The sequence below is a fragment of the Talpa occidentalis genome, unplaced genomic scaffold (assembly GCF_014898055.3).
Source record: "Talpa occidentalis isolate TD23 unplaced genomic scaffold, MPIMG_talOcc4v2.1, whole genome shotgun sequence".
Lineage (NCBI taxonomy): Eukaryota > Metazoa > Chordata > Mammalia > Eulipotyphla > Talpidae > Talpa > Talpa occidentalis.
In genome coordinates this window covers 116,022,778-116,038,195 of record NW_026555331.1, presented here as the reverse complement: position 1 = coordinate 116,038,195, position 15,418 = coordinate 116,022,778, and the positions used below count along the sequence as shown (strand labels likewise).

Below are 15,418 nucleotides of genomic sequence, written 5' to 3'. Positions count from 1 at the left end.
TGATCTGCATTCTTGGGTTCAGATGAGACTTGATTGAAAGACAGCAAGCACACTCCAGTTGCTTTTCAAAACCGTAAGCACTTGATATGCACCTACAAGAATGAAACTTTGAAGACATTCAGCCTGGATCCAACATCTAGACCCACAGAAAATACTGGAGGCCCGGGAGTCTTGGGAGGAAACTGTTCTAAGTTAGCAAACTGATAAGTTGTTTCCAACTGGAAGCTGATACAGCTTCTCCTTTGCTTGAGAGCTGTACAATCAACTTTAGAAAATGCCAGGACACAAAGCCTGAAAAACTTCAAACATAGCCTGGGGATACTGAACAAGGAACAACCTGGCTCCTTGTGGGTCCTCCGCCTCCTGTATCCATTATAGGAAAGACTTTCCCCCAATGCTCTAATCTGTTTAACATGAAAAGAATACGAGATAAAGAAAATAAAGTAATCCCCAATAATCTCCATAGACAGCCTAAGAAGTAAATTAAAACTGGAAGAGAAAAAGGTCTAAAGCTCTCACATTAGAATAAGAAAATATGAAAGAAACTAGCATTCTGTTCAACACACTGTAGAATATATACTAACACTTTATTTAAGCCTCATAATCTCTCCTAAAAGGTATAGAATATGATTCCTCTTTGCTGAGTGTGAACTGAAATTCCGTGGAATAAATTTCCCAAAATTACACAGGCTGTATCAAAGCAGGGTTTAACCTTGGGTTTCTCTGACTCAAAATTCTGGTTCTTTCTACCATACCAGGACCAGGCTGCTTACCTGAGTCTTCACAACTCCAGAAGAGACTAGTGGGGTTCTGCCTTTGCTCAAATATCTATCCATAGACTTAGTGGAAATTTCTGGGGGCAAGTGGAGGAATACAGAATCACGGTGAGGGTTCAGGAGATATAAAAAGTAGGATAACAGGACTCAGTCCAGACAAAAAATTAAAACTATAACCAGCAAGTTTACATCCCATCCCAAGCATTTTGATGGTTCAGTTTCTACTATTGAAATATGCAATGCTTCATACACATGACAACACTTTTGAGTACCACAAAGCCTTCCCAGTTTACAGCTTCCAAATAAGTATTCTACCTCCATGTCACAAATCTTAATCTATGCATATGTATTACTATTGTTTATTATAATTTTCACTTCATCTAAACTGCTATAATAAAATATCTATGCCATACATAATGTTCTTATGTATTTTATGTGATGCTATATATTATAATACATTAATTTATGTTGATGTGTTGCATATATGTTCTATTTCTATATTATATATATGTTTATAGGCACCATATTATATGTGTGTGTGTGTGTGTGTGTGTGTGTGATCATAGACATATCTGGTTTATGTATTTTCTGCAGATAGGGTGGGAATGTGGAGAAGCAGAAAGCAGGAAAAATAATCTATTCTGAGCAGCCTGTTAACCCCTGCTTGAGATCCCTGCACACATTCTAAGAAAAAAATTCCAGGGGCCAATCTAGTTCACTTGTGGAAAAACCCAGAAGGAACAGTATCAAATACAAGGCTTGCAAACCTCAAATCACCCCTCTGTTATGGCCATTTACACCCAGGGACTCAGCTGGCTTTTAGACACCACACAGACAGGTTGTGTCACATCTGATAATTTAAGGAGACGAATGACCTCATCTAATTATCATGCAAGGTTTGTTCTGTGATGAGTTACCATTCCTCTATGTTTATTGCCACCAAGTATTAATATAAATTTTAAACAATTACTCATTGGCAGTTCTTGACACCATGTATCAGTCCCCCAGGAGCTGAGCTACACATGCACAATAAAACTTTACCTCATGAAAATTAATCCTCGTTTCTTCATTTATAGTGACAGGAAAATCAGGTGTTTGAGAGACAACCAAGCATTTCACATGTTTAATTTAGAGCAATCTGCACATCCCTCTGTGCCCATCCTCCTGAGGCTTCACATGGCCCATTTGTTTGTCTCCCCTAACATTTTCACAGATGCAAATTTAAGTCAATTCTAATCGAATGTCATAGCAAAGAAGGGTTGGTATTTTTAAAGTGACAAAATCGTAAGAATTTTACACTTTCCTCTCTGTGGCAAATGTCAAAATGACTGCCATAAAAAGACAGGTTCCTGGCATTTGAAAACTTGCTGCTTCCATGGTTATTATCAAGCTATACTCAATAGTCATATCATTAATGTGCAGTTTCACCTAAAACATCTCCTTCCTCCACAAATCAATTCAACATGTACAGAAATAAATGCTTTGGTTTTATTTCTACCAACAAGAGAAGAACCGTGTTGATAAAAGCTGACCAACATTTATATCACAAAGTGAGGGGTGGGGTTAAATGAAAGTAACTAATCATCAGCTGGATGAGTCAATGAACACTGTCCTTTTTCAGTCGCTGTTGGCAGACTTTTACTGACTTCTGTGTTGGTTGCTAAAAATGCAACTGGTCTCAATTTTACTATTCTGTATTCACCCAATTTGTAGGGTTGTCTGGAATCCTTTCCATAACATTGTGGATTGGCTGCTTTATTCATTTTCAAATATTCTGTCTTGAAGTTGAAAACTCCCATCTTTGTTGGACAATGAAAAGTGACCGTTGACAAATGTATGACTTTTAAAAATAGATTCAAGCTCCTATGGAACAGTTTTCACACAACAGGTGCTGGCTGAAACGTCAAGATAAAACACATCAAATCCTTTGTGGTTCTATTTTCCTCATGGTCCCTTTTAGGATAAACACTATGTCCTTAGCCTAGAGACAGAGCACATCACTCACACCAGTTTCCACTTCATCGCCTTTAATTTCCTGAATGATTAAATGATATAAAAGTTTTAGGAAGAGACACTTTTAATACTTGCTTAGTCTTCCTTTTCCCATTCATTTCTGATTTTTCTCATGGCCCAAATGATATATTTGCACAATACTCTATTCACGAAACCTAACAACTACACCTGGTACAAATAAAAAAGCCTAGCCATTAAAGTCCTTCAAGCTTCCCCATGCACTCTCCCATCTGACTTTGTAGGACATCCTTATAGCACCATGATTTATGATTAACTAAACATTATCTTTGTTTAGCAGATGGAGAAACTGAGATACAAGGTTAGTTCTGCTCTAGTTTATATTTTCCCTCTAGACCTCAAATCAGCCAGCCACACCCGGAACCAGTGGGATAAAGGAAGCTAAAAAGCCACAAAGCTCCTTCCACAGCAGGGGAACAAGGTAGCACAGGTAAATGCAGAACTCTAAAAATCAAGCCACTCTAAAATTCTTAGCTCCTAAAGAACTTCAGAAAAGTTCATTCTAACTTAAATTACCTCACCTATAAAACCAGAATAATAACACTAAGTTATCATAATACACTGACTTGAAGGTTGGATGGATTAAAAATGTGAGGGCATGTATACTGCCTGACATGTAAAAGGATCTAAAAAAATAAACGTTAGAAAGCAGTATTATAATAATATAAAGTTATTAGTAATTATTAGTGTCCAAACACAATTCAGGTAGAGACATAGACCTTAGCTCATGCAAATAGTGAAGACATACATGACAGGTGAAAAAAAAAGTCATAAAGGGACAACAAATAGCCCACCCAAACTTGTCACACACCACAGGATGGTTTTGTCATATTACACTAGCACCAGAGAAATCAATATTGATTCTTAGATCCACTGGCATTTGAGATCCTAACCATTCAGTCAATCTTCTTGGACATTCAGGGAATTGTTGGGATGGCAGCTGCCAATAATTTCCAGACCTTCTGGAGACCTGAGATACCTCTCGAACAGTTGTCCGGATACATGCTTTGCAGTAATATTGTCAGTGGTTTGTTTTCTTATCAAACTTACTATGTTGTTTTCTTGAAAATGTTGATTCAATTCAAATGCCTGCCCTGTGTGGAAGGCAGGGGTGGGGAGCACCAATGAAGAGGGCAATTAAATACGGCTAGCCGTAAAAGGGGAGGGGTGTTGCTGTCAATGGAAATCCAGTGACGAACTGTAGTCTTATTACTACCAACTAAAGACGAACTCATCTGTGCCTCGCAAAATTTGAACATTACTAATGTGTAAGAATTACATTTCTGAATCATGTCATGCCTTCTTTAGAACGGAATATGTAATTTGGAACATTCCTCCAAAAACATCTCCAGTAATTTAAAAGTGTATCTATCCCATATTCCTACCATCTGCTTTAATTCTCAAAGCTGTTTCATATTTCAAAAGTTACTTTGTAAGACATTGTTTTTCCATCTTGATCCCTTCCTCACCTGCCTCTGTCAGAACATTCGCCCATCAATCACGGCCTCTCTCATTTCTTTCATCTCTCTGCCCTTTGGTCTTCTCCCTCAGATATTCTCAAATATCCCCTCTAGAAACACTTATTTGGTTATCTGTACAACTCTTACCATTCCCAGGAGCCTTTGTCTAAGAATTGCCTCTTCTCATACCCATGATAATAGAAGCTGGCCTCCTGGAAAGCAATGCCTCCAATAATGAGATTGGAATCAGACGTGAAAAAACAATCCAAGCCAGGCAAGCAGAGTCCCTTCCAATTCCCATCTCTTGGTCACAACTCAATGGGCTCTAGATGGTCATCTGGACTACATTCAAACTATAAAAGTATCTTCCATAGGAGGCTATTTTGGACTAGAATTCTAGTTCCAAGCTGGTTTAAAATCTTTAATAGAGAACATATAAATTCTCACTGTCATTCAATACCGTGACTATAGAGAAGCAGATAAAGCTAATTTGCAAGATAAGTGAAGAATAAGGAGATCAAACAAAGAATGCCAGAGGCTGGAGCTAGAGATGGTCCTGGGGCAGTGTTGGCACATACTTGACTCCCATGATTGACCTTCAGCTCCACTACCACTGAAAAATGTGTCCCTTTTTGGTTGGACATAGCCCATGATTGTCTACTACACACACCACCAAACTAATATAAGTGATCTTAAAACAAAAGTGTCCCAAATCCCTAAAACTGTCTTCCTCTGCCCCACTGCTACCTTATATTCTTTCCTGTACTAATTCTTCAAGGCATCCAAACCATGCTCTGTCCACAACTTTTGTTGAACCTGCTCTCTCTTATCAGCAATGTCCCACTGACTTCCTTAAAGGGCTCATCTATGTTACACATCTCTGTGAAATGAAACTATAGATCAAGGCTTTTCTTTTGAAATTCACAGGACCTGTGATAGTAGATAGTAAATAAGTATTTGCTCAATAAATGAATTCCTTTTTCAGGCTTCAGAGATAATGATTTCTGAATTTGCTTCCAAATCTCCTTCAAATACATATTTCTAATTGTCTAATAGTCATCTACAGAGACAATCCAAACTCAAAATACCAAACAGTCAGTCTATTACTTACACTCCCACTGCCAACTTGGTATTCCTCCTGTGTCCTCTACACAAAGTTCAATGTAACATAATCTCCCGATTAGAGATCATCTAATCGACTGATTAGAGTAATCACCAACTCTTCTTTCTTCCTGATTCCCCAAAGCATGAAAGGCCTTGGCAGGAAATTTTGCTTCTACAGTATGACTCCTACCTGCACTGCATTCCCACTGCCCCCCTTCTTTTTTAGACCTTAGGCATCTCTCACTCGAGAATGCTACAATGATCAACTAATTGCTCACTAGCCTGCCTCAAGTATTAGTACTCTGTATTCCCTCTTCCAAGTATTAAGATTCAAAATCTAGTACTTTTAATTTAAAAAAACTGAGGATGAAGGACAAATTTGTTTGAGAATGCACAGCTGAGTGACCACAAACATCCATGTGGGGTGAACAAGCCAGGCTACTCCCCACTCCCACCCCAATTCATGTAGGAAAAAAGCTCCAATGCAAAAGTTTGACAACCTAAGCTCAATCCAACCATCCAATCTAATCACTATCTCATCCCACAGGAGCCCTGTACCTAACATGGAGCAGACCATGTTTCTTCAACATGCTTTGTGCTTTCCCATGGTCATGCTTTGATGGATCCCACGACTTCACAGCATGGAATTCTGAATGTCTGTCTTGAGGACTCTTTTCCTCAATTTGGTTTCTCAGCATGTAGTTCAGTACACTACATAATTTGCACTGAATAATAATAATTGCATTAATTGTTGGATTGCTTTATATTTGATGTTAAAAATATTTGAAGTAGGAGACATTAAAAGAGACAGTGTAAAACTAAGAGGTACTTAGTACTTAGAGGCCTAAATATTCATAAGTCTAACACCTAGAAGCCTACCTATCTGCAAGTTATTTTACTTCTTACAATCTAATGGAAGAAATTTACTACAAGATTCCTTTCTTGGTTATTAGCATGTGGGGACTTAATAAAGCATTTTACTAATATTTCTTCTCCAATGAAGTATTTCTCAGGATTTGATTAAAAAATCAGAACATTGGGCCTCCCTGGTGGTGCAAGGGGTTAAGACACAACCTACGAAACTCTCTGCAGCCACCGCAGCACAAGTTAGATCCCCAGCCGGCCAGGGAGCTACCCACATGGCGCAGCAGACCTCTCCTGACTCCCCCGCCGCTCCCTTCAGCAGTGTACTTTCAATCTGCCTGTTTTGTTCCCCACTCTGTCTCTGGTGAATCCTCTCACCCTCCATACCTCTAGCCTGTACCCCAGTATGCATAAATAAACAAATCTTTAAAAAAAAATAACATTTAATTACCCTTATTTTTTGAGATCTAAACAATTTTATTGTCTTTGGTCTGAATAGTAAACTTCCTTATCTGAATATTTAGGTTTCTAAAAACAAATATTATGTTCAGTAAACATTTCCATGAAAACCATGCTAATGTGGGAAATGGAGGGGGGAAAGAAAGTAAGAAAAATAACCAATTGCCACCTTTTGCATTTGTAATGAAACTTCACACCTCATCAATCTGAGGACTCCTTTGTCTACCCCACTTACACAAGCAGCTTCCTCACAGCATCCTCATCACAAGGCTTCTTGATCATTTCTTGATCACTGGGTTTAGATTATCCCAGTCCCTAAACTGATTTATTTTACTGAGACATACCTCCTTTAACTTTAAATGAAACATCATTATTGTCTAACTGTTCTTTTACATAGTCTGACCGTATTCACCTTAGGAAATGATTTTATTAACTTTTTCCCATCTCCCCTAATTATTGTCAAATAAGTGTCCAAAGAAAGAATTGTCTAGAATCTTTGACAATTTTGGTGGAAGTGTTTATTATGTATTACAGACTTATTTGTGCATTAAAAATCCTCAACAATTTCCCTATGAAGAGAAGTATCCTGTAGTAAAAGGACGTCACCTGAAACAGTGTATGACGATGTAAGTGACAAGATCCAAAAATGAGGTCTGGTCCTGGTTAACACGGAGGAAGACAAACCCAAAACTACCCATTTTATTTGATATCATACGCAAATAATAACAAAGTCTGATTAATAGTAAACATGTACGAGTGAGAGAGAGAGAGAGAGAGTGCGTGCGCACATGCATGTGCGCGCACACATGCACATGGAGGGAGGGAAGAGAGAACGAGCAATGATTTGGAACGGAAAAAAAAAATTATTTTTCCTATTTTGCCAGCAAGCCACCATAATAAATTTTTAATTACTCAGAAAAAGAACTTCAAGAAGATTATCCTAAAATCTGAAGCATTTAAAATGAACAAAATCATTATTTCCACCATTATTTCTAGCTAAAATTGTTCTTCCACTTAAGATATAGGATTTTAAACGTACACTATTTTTTTAATCCAACAGAAGCATATGGTAGCAGAAAATCAGCAGAAGCAAATGCTAAAATAACATTTAGCTAGAAATATCCCACATTCATATGCAAAGAGAAATTTTTGTATTGCTTCATATATAACAAGCTAGTTTTAAATTATTGAAATTAACTGTAAAAGTGTGCTAGTTTGTTGAGACCACAATGTTAACCTGTTCCTTATTTATAATCTTGTTAGAACCTGAATAAATGGCAAACCTTAAAGGTGCAATGGTAACTCTGACTCATTTTTAGATTGCTAATACTAGTTTATTCTTGTATACTGAATTACTACAAAATATATAAAGCCTACAAGAAAATCTAACAGTTTATTATTTTACAAATAAAAATTTTAAACCTGGTACATGTATCCTTCATTCCCAAAACATGGGCAGAAATAAAATTGCTTAGTATGTAAACACCTTTTACTAGGTGCCCAACAATCCAAACACAATAGTTTCTCATACCTGTTTTGTTTCAAAGATGGCAAAAATATCCTTAATCACTTTTGTTCTTATCTACTATATTAATAATGTGTCCCTATAATACTTGAGTATTTCAATATTTCGTATACAATAGCTCATTTGATTCTCTTGACAAATTACTCTTAAATAGTGGTATTACAGAAAATATTTTTTAATAAGATTTAATCTCTAAAATCAGTTATGGATTGGCAGAGATTTTAAAGCATGCATATTTGTTAATAAACTTCACTTTCTGAGATTTCTCTACCCTTGGAAACACTTGAAGATGTTTAAAAAAATGTTTATATACATACATATTCATAGAAATATATATATTTACCCAACTAAATACATCTATTATATAGAATACTATAATAGTATAAATGTGGCAAATTATTGAATTACGGGATGTAGTATTTTGGAGTCTGAAGGGGAAAAGGTGAAAAATACAAGACTTTTCACAAAGCACTATCATTTTTATCTCAATTGACATTGATATCAATCACTCTTTTTTCATTCAGAGTGATTGAACAATATGACAACCATTTTCAAGTTTGTGCACACAAAAGGAAAAATGAATGATATAAACTACATGGTTGGCAATCTTGGTGCAGTTCCAAGTTTACTAGAAAGCAACCATATGAAAGGTTTATGTACTATGCAAAGACAGTCCATGAAAAGGATTGGCTGGCACAGTATGACACAGTGCCTGATGTGCACTATAAGCCTTAAGCAAATGTGGAGTGGATGTAACAGAACAGAATAGTTGGTTCCCCATGGTAAGCAGTTCCTGTGCCTTTTGAAATACATGTGTTTACAGACACAGCTCTTGTATAACAGACAGCTCTTTTATTATAAATGATGGAAGGGTGACACTTTAATGATAAAATGTTATTTTTAGAAATACTGATACATTCTGCATTTTCAAATTTCTAAGTATTTTTATATTAGAACTGATTATATCCATAGATACAAGAAGTTGAAGTAAATCAACAAATGGAGTTATCTGCCTAAAATACATTTCACCTTAACCATTTATATTTCCAATTTAAGTTATAAATTGAACACACATAGTAAGAAATAGGATGTGAATTCAGAGAGCACATTATGTTCTTAAAAATTTGCAATTTATTGAAAATTTGAGAAAAAGACAAAATTTTCTGTCTATGTGTTTTATACAAATACTCCACAGAACACAATAACTTAAAAAGCTTGTTATGGGTAAAAGATTAAAAATTATTTTTAAAATTCCTAAATGAATTGCTCTTTCTTATAAATATATATTTTAATATAAATACTAAATTTGAATAAAATACACAATTTGCATCCATTGTTTATGTTTTGCAAAGCCCTACAATGTGTCAACCCTATAAGGAAGAGTATTATATTATTTTAACAGTGTTGGAGACATAACAGAAAAGTGTCCATACGTTGAGGTTTCTTTGCAAAAAAGGGAGCAAGCAATAAAGTTTTTAATCTACTTTCAAAATGAACAACTTGCTTTAGATTATGGTATTATATATTTATTAAATTAAAATCAAATTAGAGAAAGTGATGAAAAAATCAAAAAGGCATATTTTCTTTTTATAAACATGTGGTTTATAGATTTTTAGATTATATCCTTTTCAGTCTCCCTAATATTCATTTAAATCCAATTCAAATAGCGACACATATACCTATGTGTGAACATAAATAAAGTTAATGTAATGCTACTACTTGTATGGAAAAAGTATCTATTGTTGCATATTAAAACCTACACCTGTGGAATAATAAATGTCATGTAGTTAAGCTGATGAGAACCAATTAAAGATCTGAGAAAGGAAATTATAAATGTTCATTGCTTTTAAGTTCTATTTTATAGTTGATGCTTTATCTTATATTTTTATGATCAAGCACATTTCTTGTATATGCAGTATATGAACAGAAATTGTTAAGTTCAAATGAGAATACTTATGTCACTCCTAATACTGGGGAAAAGATAACCATTCCAATGTCCTAGCATGGAGAAATTTCTATAGCTTTTAAATATACATCTTTCTTATAACAGAAAAAGTTTTATATCATTAACATTAAGTACCATTCTTTTATGAGATGTTATGTTTATTTCCTACTGACACCAATAATTATTATTAATATATTTACCCCATTACACATTTTACATCAAAATTCCCATATGCCAATAGTCTGTGAGTCCACTGTTCTTGACTGGCTTTTTGATATTACTGAGATAAAAGTTTATCATGAATAGTAGTTATAAGTAAATGTTTTATGTAAAAGAACGGGATTTGTAAATAGAGTCTAAAATTAAGAGGAACAGATTTAAATTAACATTACAATACTGCCTACCATACACATCATCCTGAGATTCAAAATAGAAGTGTTTTCACATGTGGGCCAAGAAATTAATTCCAGAACAAGAGAGCTAGCTACCTTTGTGAAAACTGTGTTTCAAACTACCAATATAATGTTTGCATTCTATAATATGAAATTGATGTCTTTTCCATTTATATTTAAACCAATAAGCATTAGGTGGTTGCTACCATATGGCAGATTTGTTTCAAACCTTACTGAAACAATCATTTCCAAAAGAACAGCCTAAGCCAGGGGAAGAATCATATAAAATTTCCTTCATCTGAAAAACAAACCAGTTATTTTAGCTTTAACTCTTTTAACTACCATGTTAATATAGAAGAATATGCTACATGAGAATGTATGCTAACCAGAGGGCAGAATATTAAAGAAACTGTTCAGAATATGTTCTAATGAAATTTAAGCATAATATTATTGTAGACAACTCTGTTTAAAAAGAAAAAACTCTGAATTACTAATTCTAATTCGGGCTCTATGCCAACGAGTGCATAATTTTACAGTATGTTGATAGCATGTTCTTCCTCTGATAAAAACTTCTTTTATTAGTTTTTCCCTAAAAATTGTCATTTCAAAAACAAGAGAATTTACTAATAATATCCAGAGAACTGTATATGTCAAAGTATAATAATTTGCCTTTAATAAAGTCTGTAATTGTTATACTCAGTTTTTATCAACTTGAAAATTTCCCCCAAAAATATGAGATTTATCTTGATAAACATGCCATATGAATCTTTTTCTTGCAAGAAAAGCAAATGGCACCACATCTTGATGAAATTAACGCTGCATTTTTTTAAATTCTTAAGGTTTATTCAGAAATCTAGCATGCAGTACAAATGTCAACTATCATCTCCATTCTCTTCAGAAGATGGTGTCACTAACTTTTCAAATAAATGAAAAGAAGTCTTATAAAAATATTGCTAACATTATCTACAAAAGACTGACTCAGCTCTATTAAATATTTTATTTAGCTCTTATTTCATGAAATAATGTTTCATAAAGTTGGAAAATATCTTGAATTTCCATTGTTAAAAAATAAATTTCAAATCCTTTCAGGAAAAGAAATTCTGGTTTCCTAAATCCTATTTTTGCCCACAATTTTGTTTCCTGTCTTCAGTGAATTTGTACCTATGAAAACTGAGTTATTTTAATTTTAGGAAAGCATTCACTGCAAATGCCCTTCTTATAATAAAGATTTTACACTAATTTTTACCTTGGTACGATGAGGAATAAAAGGTATTTTGTTGTGTTTTGAAAACTCATGGTGTCCCCCCCCATATGATGATGCATTCCATACAAATGATAGAAATATTGATAAAATGTCAGTTAAAAATAACACAAAAAATGTGTAAACTGAACAAACTGACTCCTTTTTAAAGAGCCATTACTTTATTTGACACGAAACACAAGCGAGTCACTTGAGTTCGCCCTTTATAGGCCATGCTACAAAAAGCCTTAAAAATTGAATCAATCAAAGTGTAATTTCTAATTAAGAATGAATATTTTTGAAACATCTTTTGGGTAATTCTTATTCTTTTTATGTTTTAAAATATCCACATGGCACATCCTGCCAATTAAACGAAGATCTACAGATGGCATTTACCCTTTCACTTCACAACAAAAAGGATCTGCAATCATTTTTATGGAAGATTATCTAAAAAAGAACACGACTGTATATCACTGACAAAAATTATTAGGCATTCCCCTTCTCCAGGTTAGAACGTGCATCTTTAGATGCTTGTACTGACATCTAAAGCAATAAATACTTTTAAGCAGCATCTTAAATAACAGCTGCAGGGTTTCAACTGGTAAAGATTCAGTTAGGATCACCAAAACTCCAGTATTCAGCACTCAGCCAACAAAGGACAGCAAATAATTCCCAACAGTATATATACCGGGAAGGCTACCTAGGGCTTTGTTTTTGTTATGTAAAATGCATTAAAGTGACTCATCCACTTAAGATTACCTACTCTTAGAAGCTTTAAAGTAGCTTCAAGAACTAAAATAAATGCTTTCCCAGAATGCCTGATAGGCTATTCAGTGCATTTTAAAATATGTATATATTTTTATGTGCCACCGACTTTAATTCTTTTTTTCCAGCCTAAGAATTGTTATTTTTCATTCCCTTCCTGCCATGTGACTATATAGCTACCTTTAAACTCTCTAGTTCCAGAATAGAAGCGAGGTGGTTTTTTTTTTTTAAGTTATTTTAGAAATGTTAAAAATAAGAGAAAATTGCAGGAAACGCTCGGTCCCTCCCTCAAAGAATAGGTTCTATTAATTCTAAGAACAGGAACCGCGCGTGTGCCGACACTTAGACGTTTCAAATAAAGGGGTAGAGGGATTGGATCGCTTGGACCCAGTATCTGCGAACCCCCAGGGGTGGACAGCATTTTCTGCTCCCGAGAGCCAGCAAGCTGCTGATCAGAAAGACTGACAAGTGCGCCGAGAAATTTAGGCTCTAAACGAGTGTGGACACTGTCGAAATTAGACAGCATCCGAAGGCTAGGTGTGGGAGAAGTCCACTCTCCCCTGGCAAGTCTGAAAATATCTATTCGTAAAATCCCCAACCAAAACACAACTTTTTATTGGTCTGGGTTCGAGGAGAGTGGGTATCAGCCGGGAAACTTTTTCCCCCTGGTACAGCCCAACTCTTTTAAGTATAAAGACTCCTTCTGGAGACGGACCGAGGCTCCGCGAGTGGCCGGCAGACCTTGCCCGGGACAGCGCGGCCCCGCGGGGCGCGCGAGCCGCGGGTTCGGGGCTCGTGGCAGCCGCGGGCCGCGCTCCCCTCCCGCTCGGCCTCTCCAGATCCGAGCCCGGCTCGCTCCCAACCCCCACGGGCAGAGCAGCCCCGAAACTCGGGAACAGACCCCGCGCCCAGTTTCCAAAGCACCCCTCGGGCCGCCTTCCCGGCCCTGCCTGGCCCGCGCCCAAGACTTACGTGACGGGCGAAGGAAACGGCTCCTCGGACGAGGGGCCCATCAGCAAAAATTGGAAAAGTGTCAGAGTCAAGGCCAGCAGGCAGCCAGCAGCCATCTTCGCGATCGAAGATCAATCCCGCCTCCCTCCCCGGCCGCGGGCAGGGTCGGCGCTGGAGTCGGCGGGCGCCGGGGCAGCAGCTCACCCCGGCCGGCCGGATCGCGGGCGTCTGGAGCCGGCGCGCCCGGCCCGGGGCGCGGACTCGGGCGGGGGTTGGCGGGGGCGCACCCGGCGCCGGGGAAGGGGCGGCGGCGGGGGACCCACTAGCGCGCGCAGGCTGCTCCTCGCCGCGGCCGCCCGGGCTCCGCCGCCATCAAGGGCGACTTTGGAAACAGACCTGGGCGAGCCCGCCGGTGCTCGCGCCCAGGCGCTATCTCGCTCCCTCTCGGTTCCTCCCTGATTTATTCCCCTGATTGTCGCCGGGAGGGAGGAGGCGGGGCGGGGGAGGGGTGGCGGCGCTGGGGAGCGGGGTGGGTGGGGGTGGATGCAGGAATAGGGGAATGGCAGGCAGGGAGACTTGTGGCGGGGAGAGGCTCCGTCTGGCTTCGCCGGGCAAGTCGGAGGGAGGCGGCTGGGGGTGGGCAGCGGGAGGGCCGGGCGTCAGAGCAGCCGGGCGGAGACCGGCCAGGAACAGCCCTCCATACAAGGCAGAAAGGAACTCCCAAAGTCGGCGTTGGCTCGCCCCAGCCGCCCGGCGTGCAGAGAGGGGGAGCGGACCTGGACCCGCGGGGTTCCCGGGGGACAGCCCGCAGCCCAGCGAGCCTCCCCAGGATGCGGAGTATCCAGCCGAGTACTTGGCTCGCGTCTTTGGGGTTATTTTTGCACATGCAGGCAGCGTTCCCCCAACGCTTCTCCCAGGCGCAGAATCCACCGCCTGCCTAGGAACCGCGGAGAAGTGATTTAACCACAAATGTAGGAGGGGTTTGTATTTGCATTTTGAAGCATCACTTTGACTCTACCAGGTGGTACTAGGGAGGGCCTGGGGGTAGAGCCATTGCGGTGGCGGAAGGCCAATTGTGTCCGCCGCTCCACACCCAGGTACGGCTCACCTAGAGATATAGAGCCTCAGGGCCCGGACTGTGGACGAACAGAGCAGAACCTGATGCTGACAGAACCTTAGCAGTCCTGTCAGTTGGACAGAAGGGTGGGGGGATTGATTTCTCCATGCAGGAAGGGCAGTGCTTCAAGGAGCTGGTAATGACCTGGTGAGACTACCACCAAAAGCTTCCAAATCCCTGCTCTGGCCACTAGGTAGCTCTGCCTGACAGGGTTGCTGCAGGGTGAGTCCACTTTGACAGTTTGAGGGCAGGAAAAGGGGGCAGGAAACAGGTGGCAATTTTTGAAAAGCATCTTGCCGGTGGAGAAAGAACTAAGGCAGCCGGAGAGAGCTAGAGTGTAGCAACGGGAAACCAATTTCACCTTCACCTCCAGGAAAACAGTGGCAGCGCCTGCCCAGGCCTTCTCGTAAGAAGAACAGAAGGGTCTTGGATTAGGCCTCTCCTACCCGCGCAGGCCTCCCTCGAGTTGTAGGCAACTGGTGCGCCAGGGGTGGAAGGTTTCCTTGAGCGTCGTAAATTCTTAAGCTCCCTCTAGTAGCACCTTAGAGCACTTTGGACATGAAGTTCAGAGAACACCTTTCCTGATGACAAAAGTGACCATCCTGCCTACACTGGAAAGCTGTACTTACAGGGTGGCAGATTTTTAATAAGCCCTTTTCTACATTCAGGAGGAACTTGAGAGGCGAGAGCGCCTTCTGAATTCGACGTTTCTAGCTTTCTGAAGGCAGTCTCCAAACAGAGAAGACTGAATAATACCAGCAAAATTTCAAGTGTGTGGATTTTATGATT

The 15,418-nt window shown here is 39.0% G+C and overlaps 1 protein-coding gene across 4 annotated transcripts in view; it reads right to left on the bottom strand.

The window, feature by feature from the left end:
- Window positions 1-13,999, bottom strand: part of CACNA2D1 (calcium voltage-gated channel auxiliary subunit alpha2delta 1) — a 415,589-nt gene extending 401,590 nt beyond the window's left edge. For 3 of the 4 annotated variants that reach the window (XM_054692495.1, XM_054692492.1, XM_054692493.1), the window contains exon 1: window positions 13,534-13,999. In XM_054692495.1, coding sequence (XP_054548470.1) covers window positions 13,534-13,628 — 95 coding nt within the window. In that variant the 5' untranslated portion in view covers window positions 13,629-13,999. The remainder of the gene's footprint in view (window positions 1-13,533) is intronic. The other variant, XM_054692494.1, reaches the window with a different exon arrangement.
- Window positions 14,000-15,418: the final 1,419 nt, after the last annotated feature.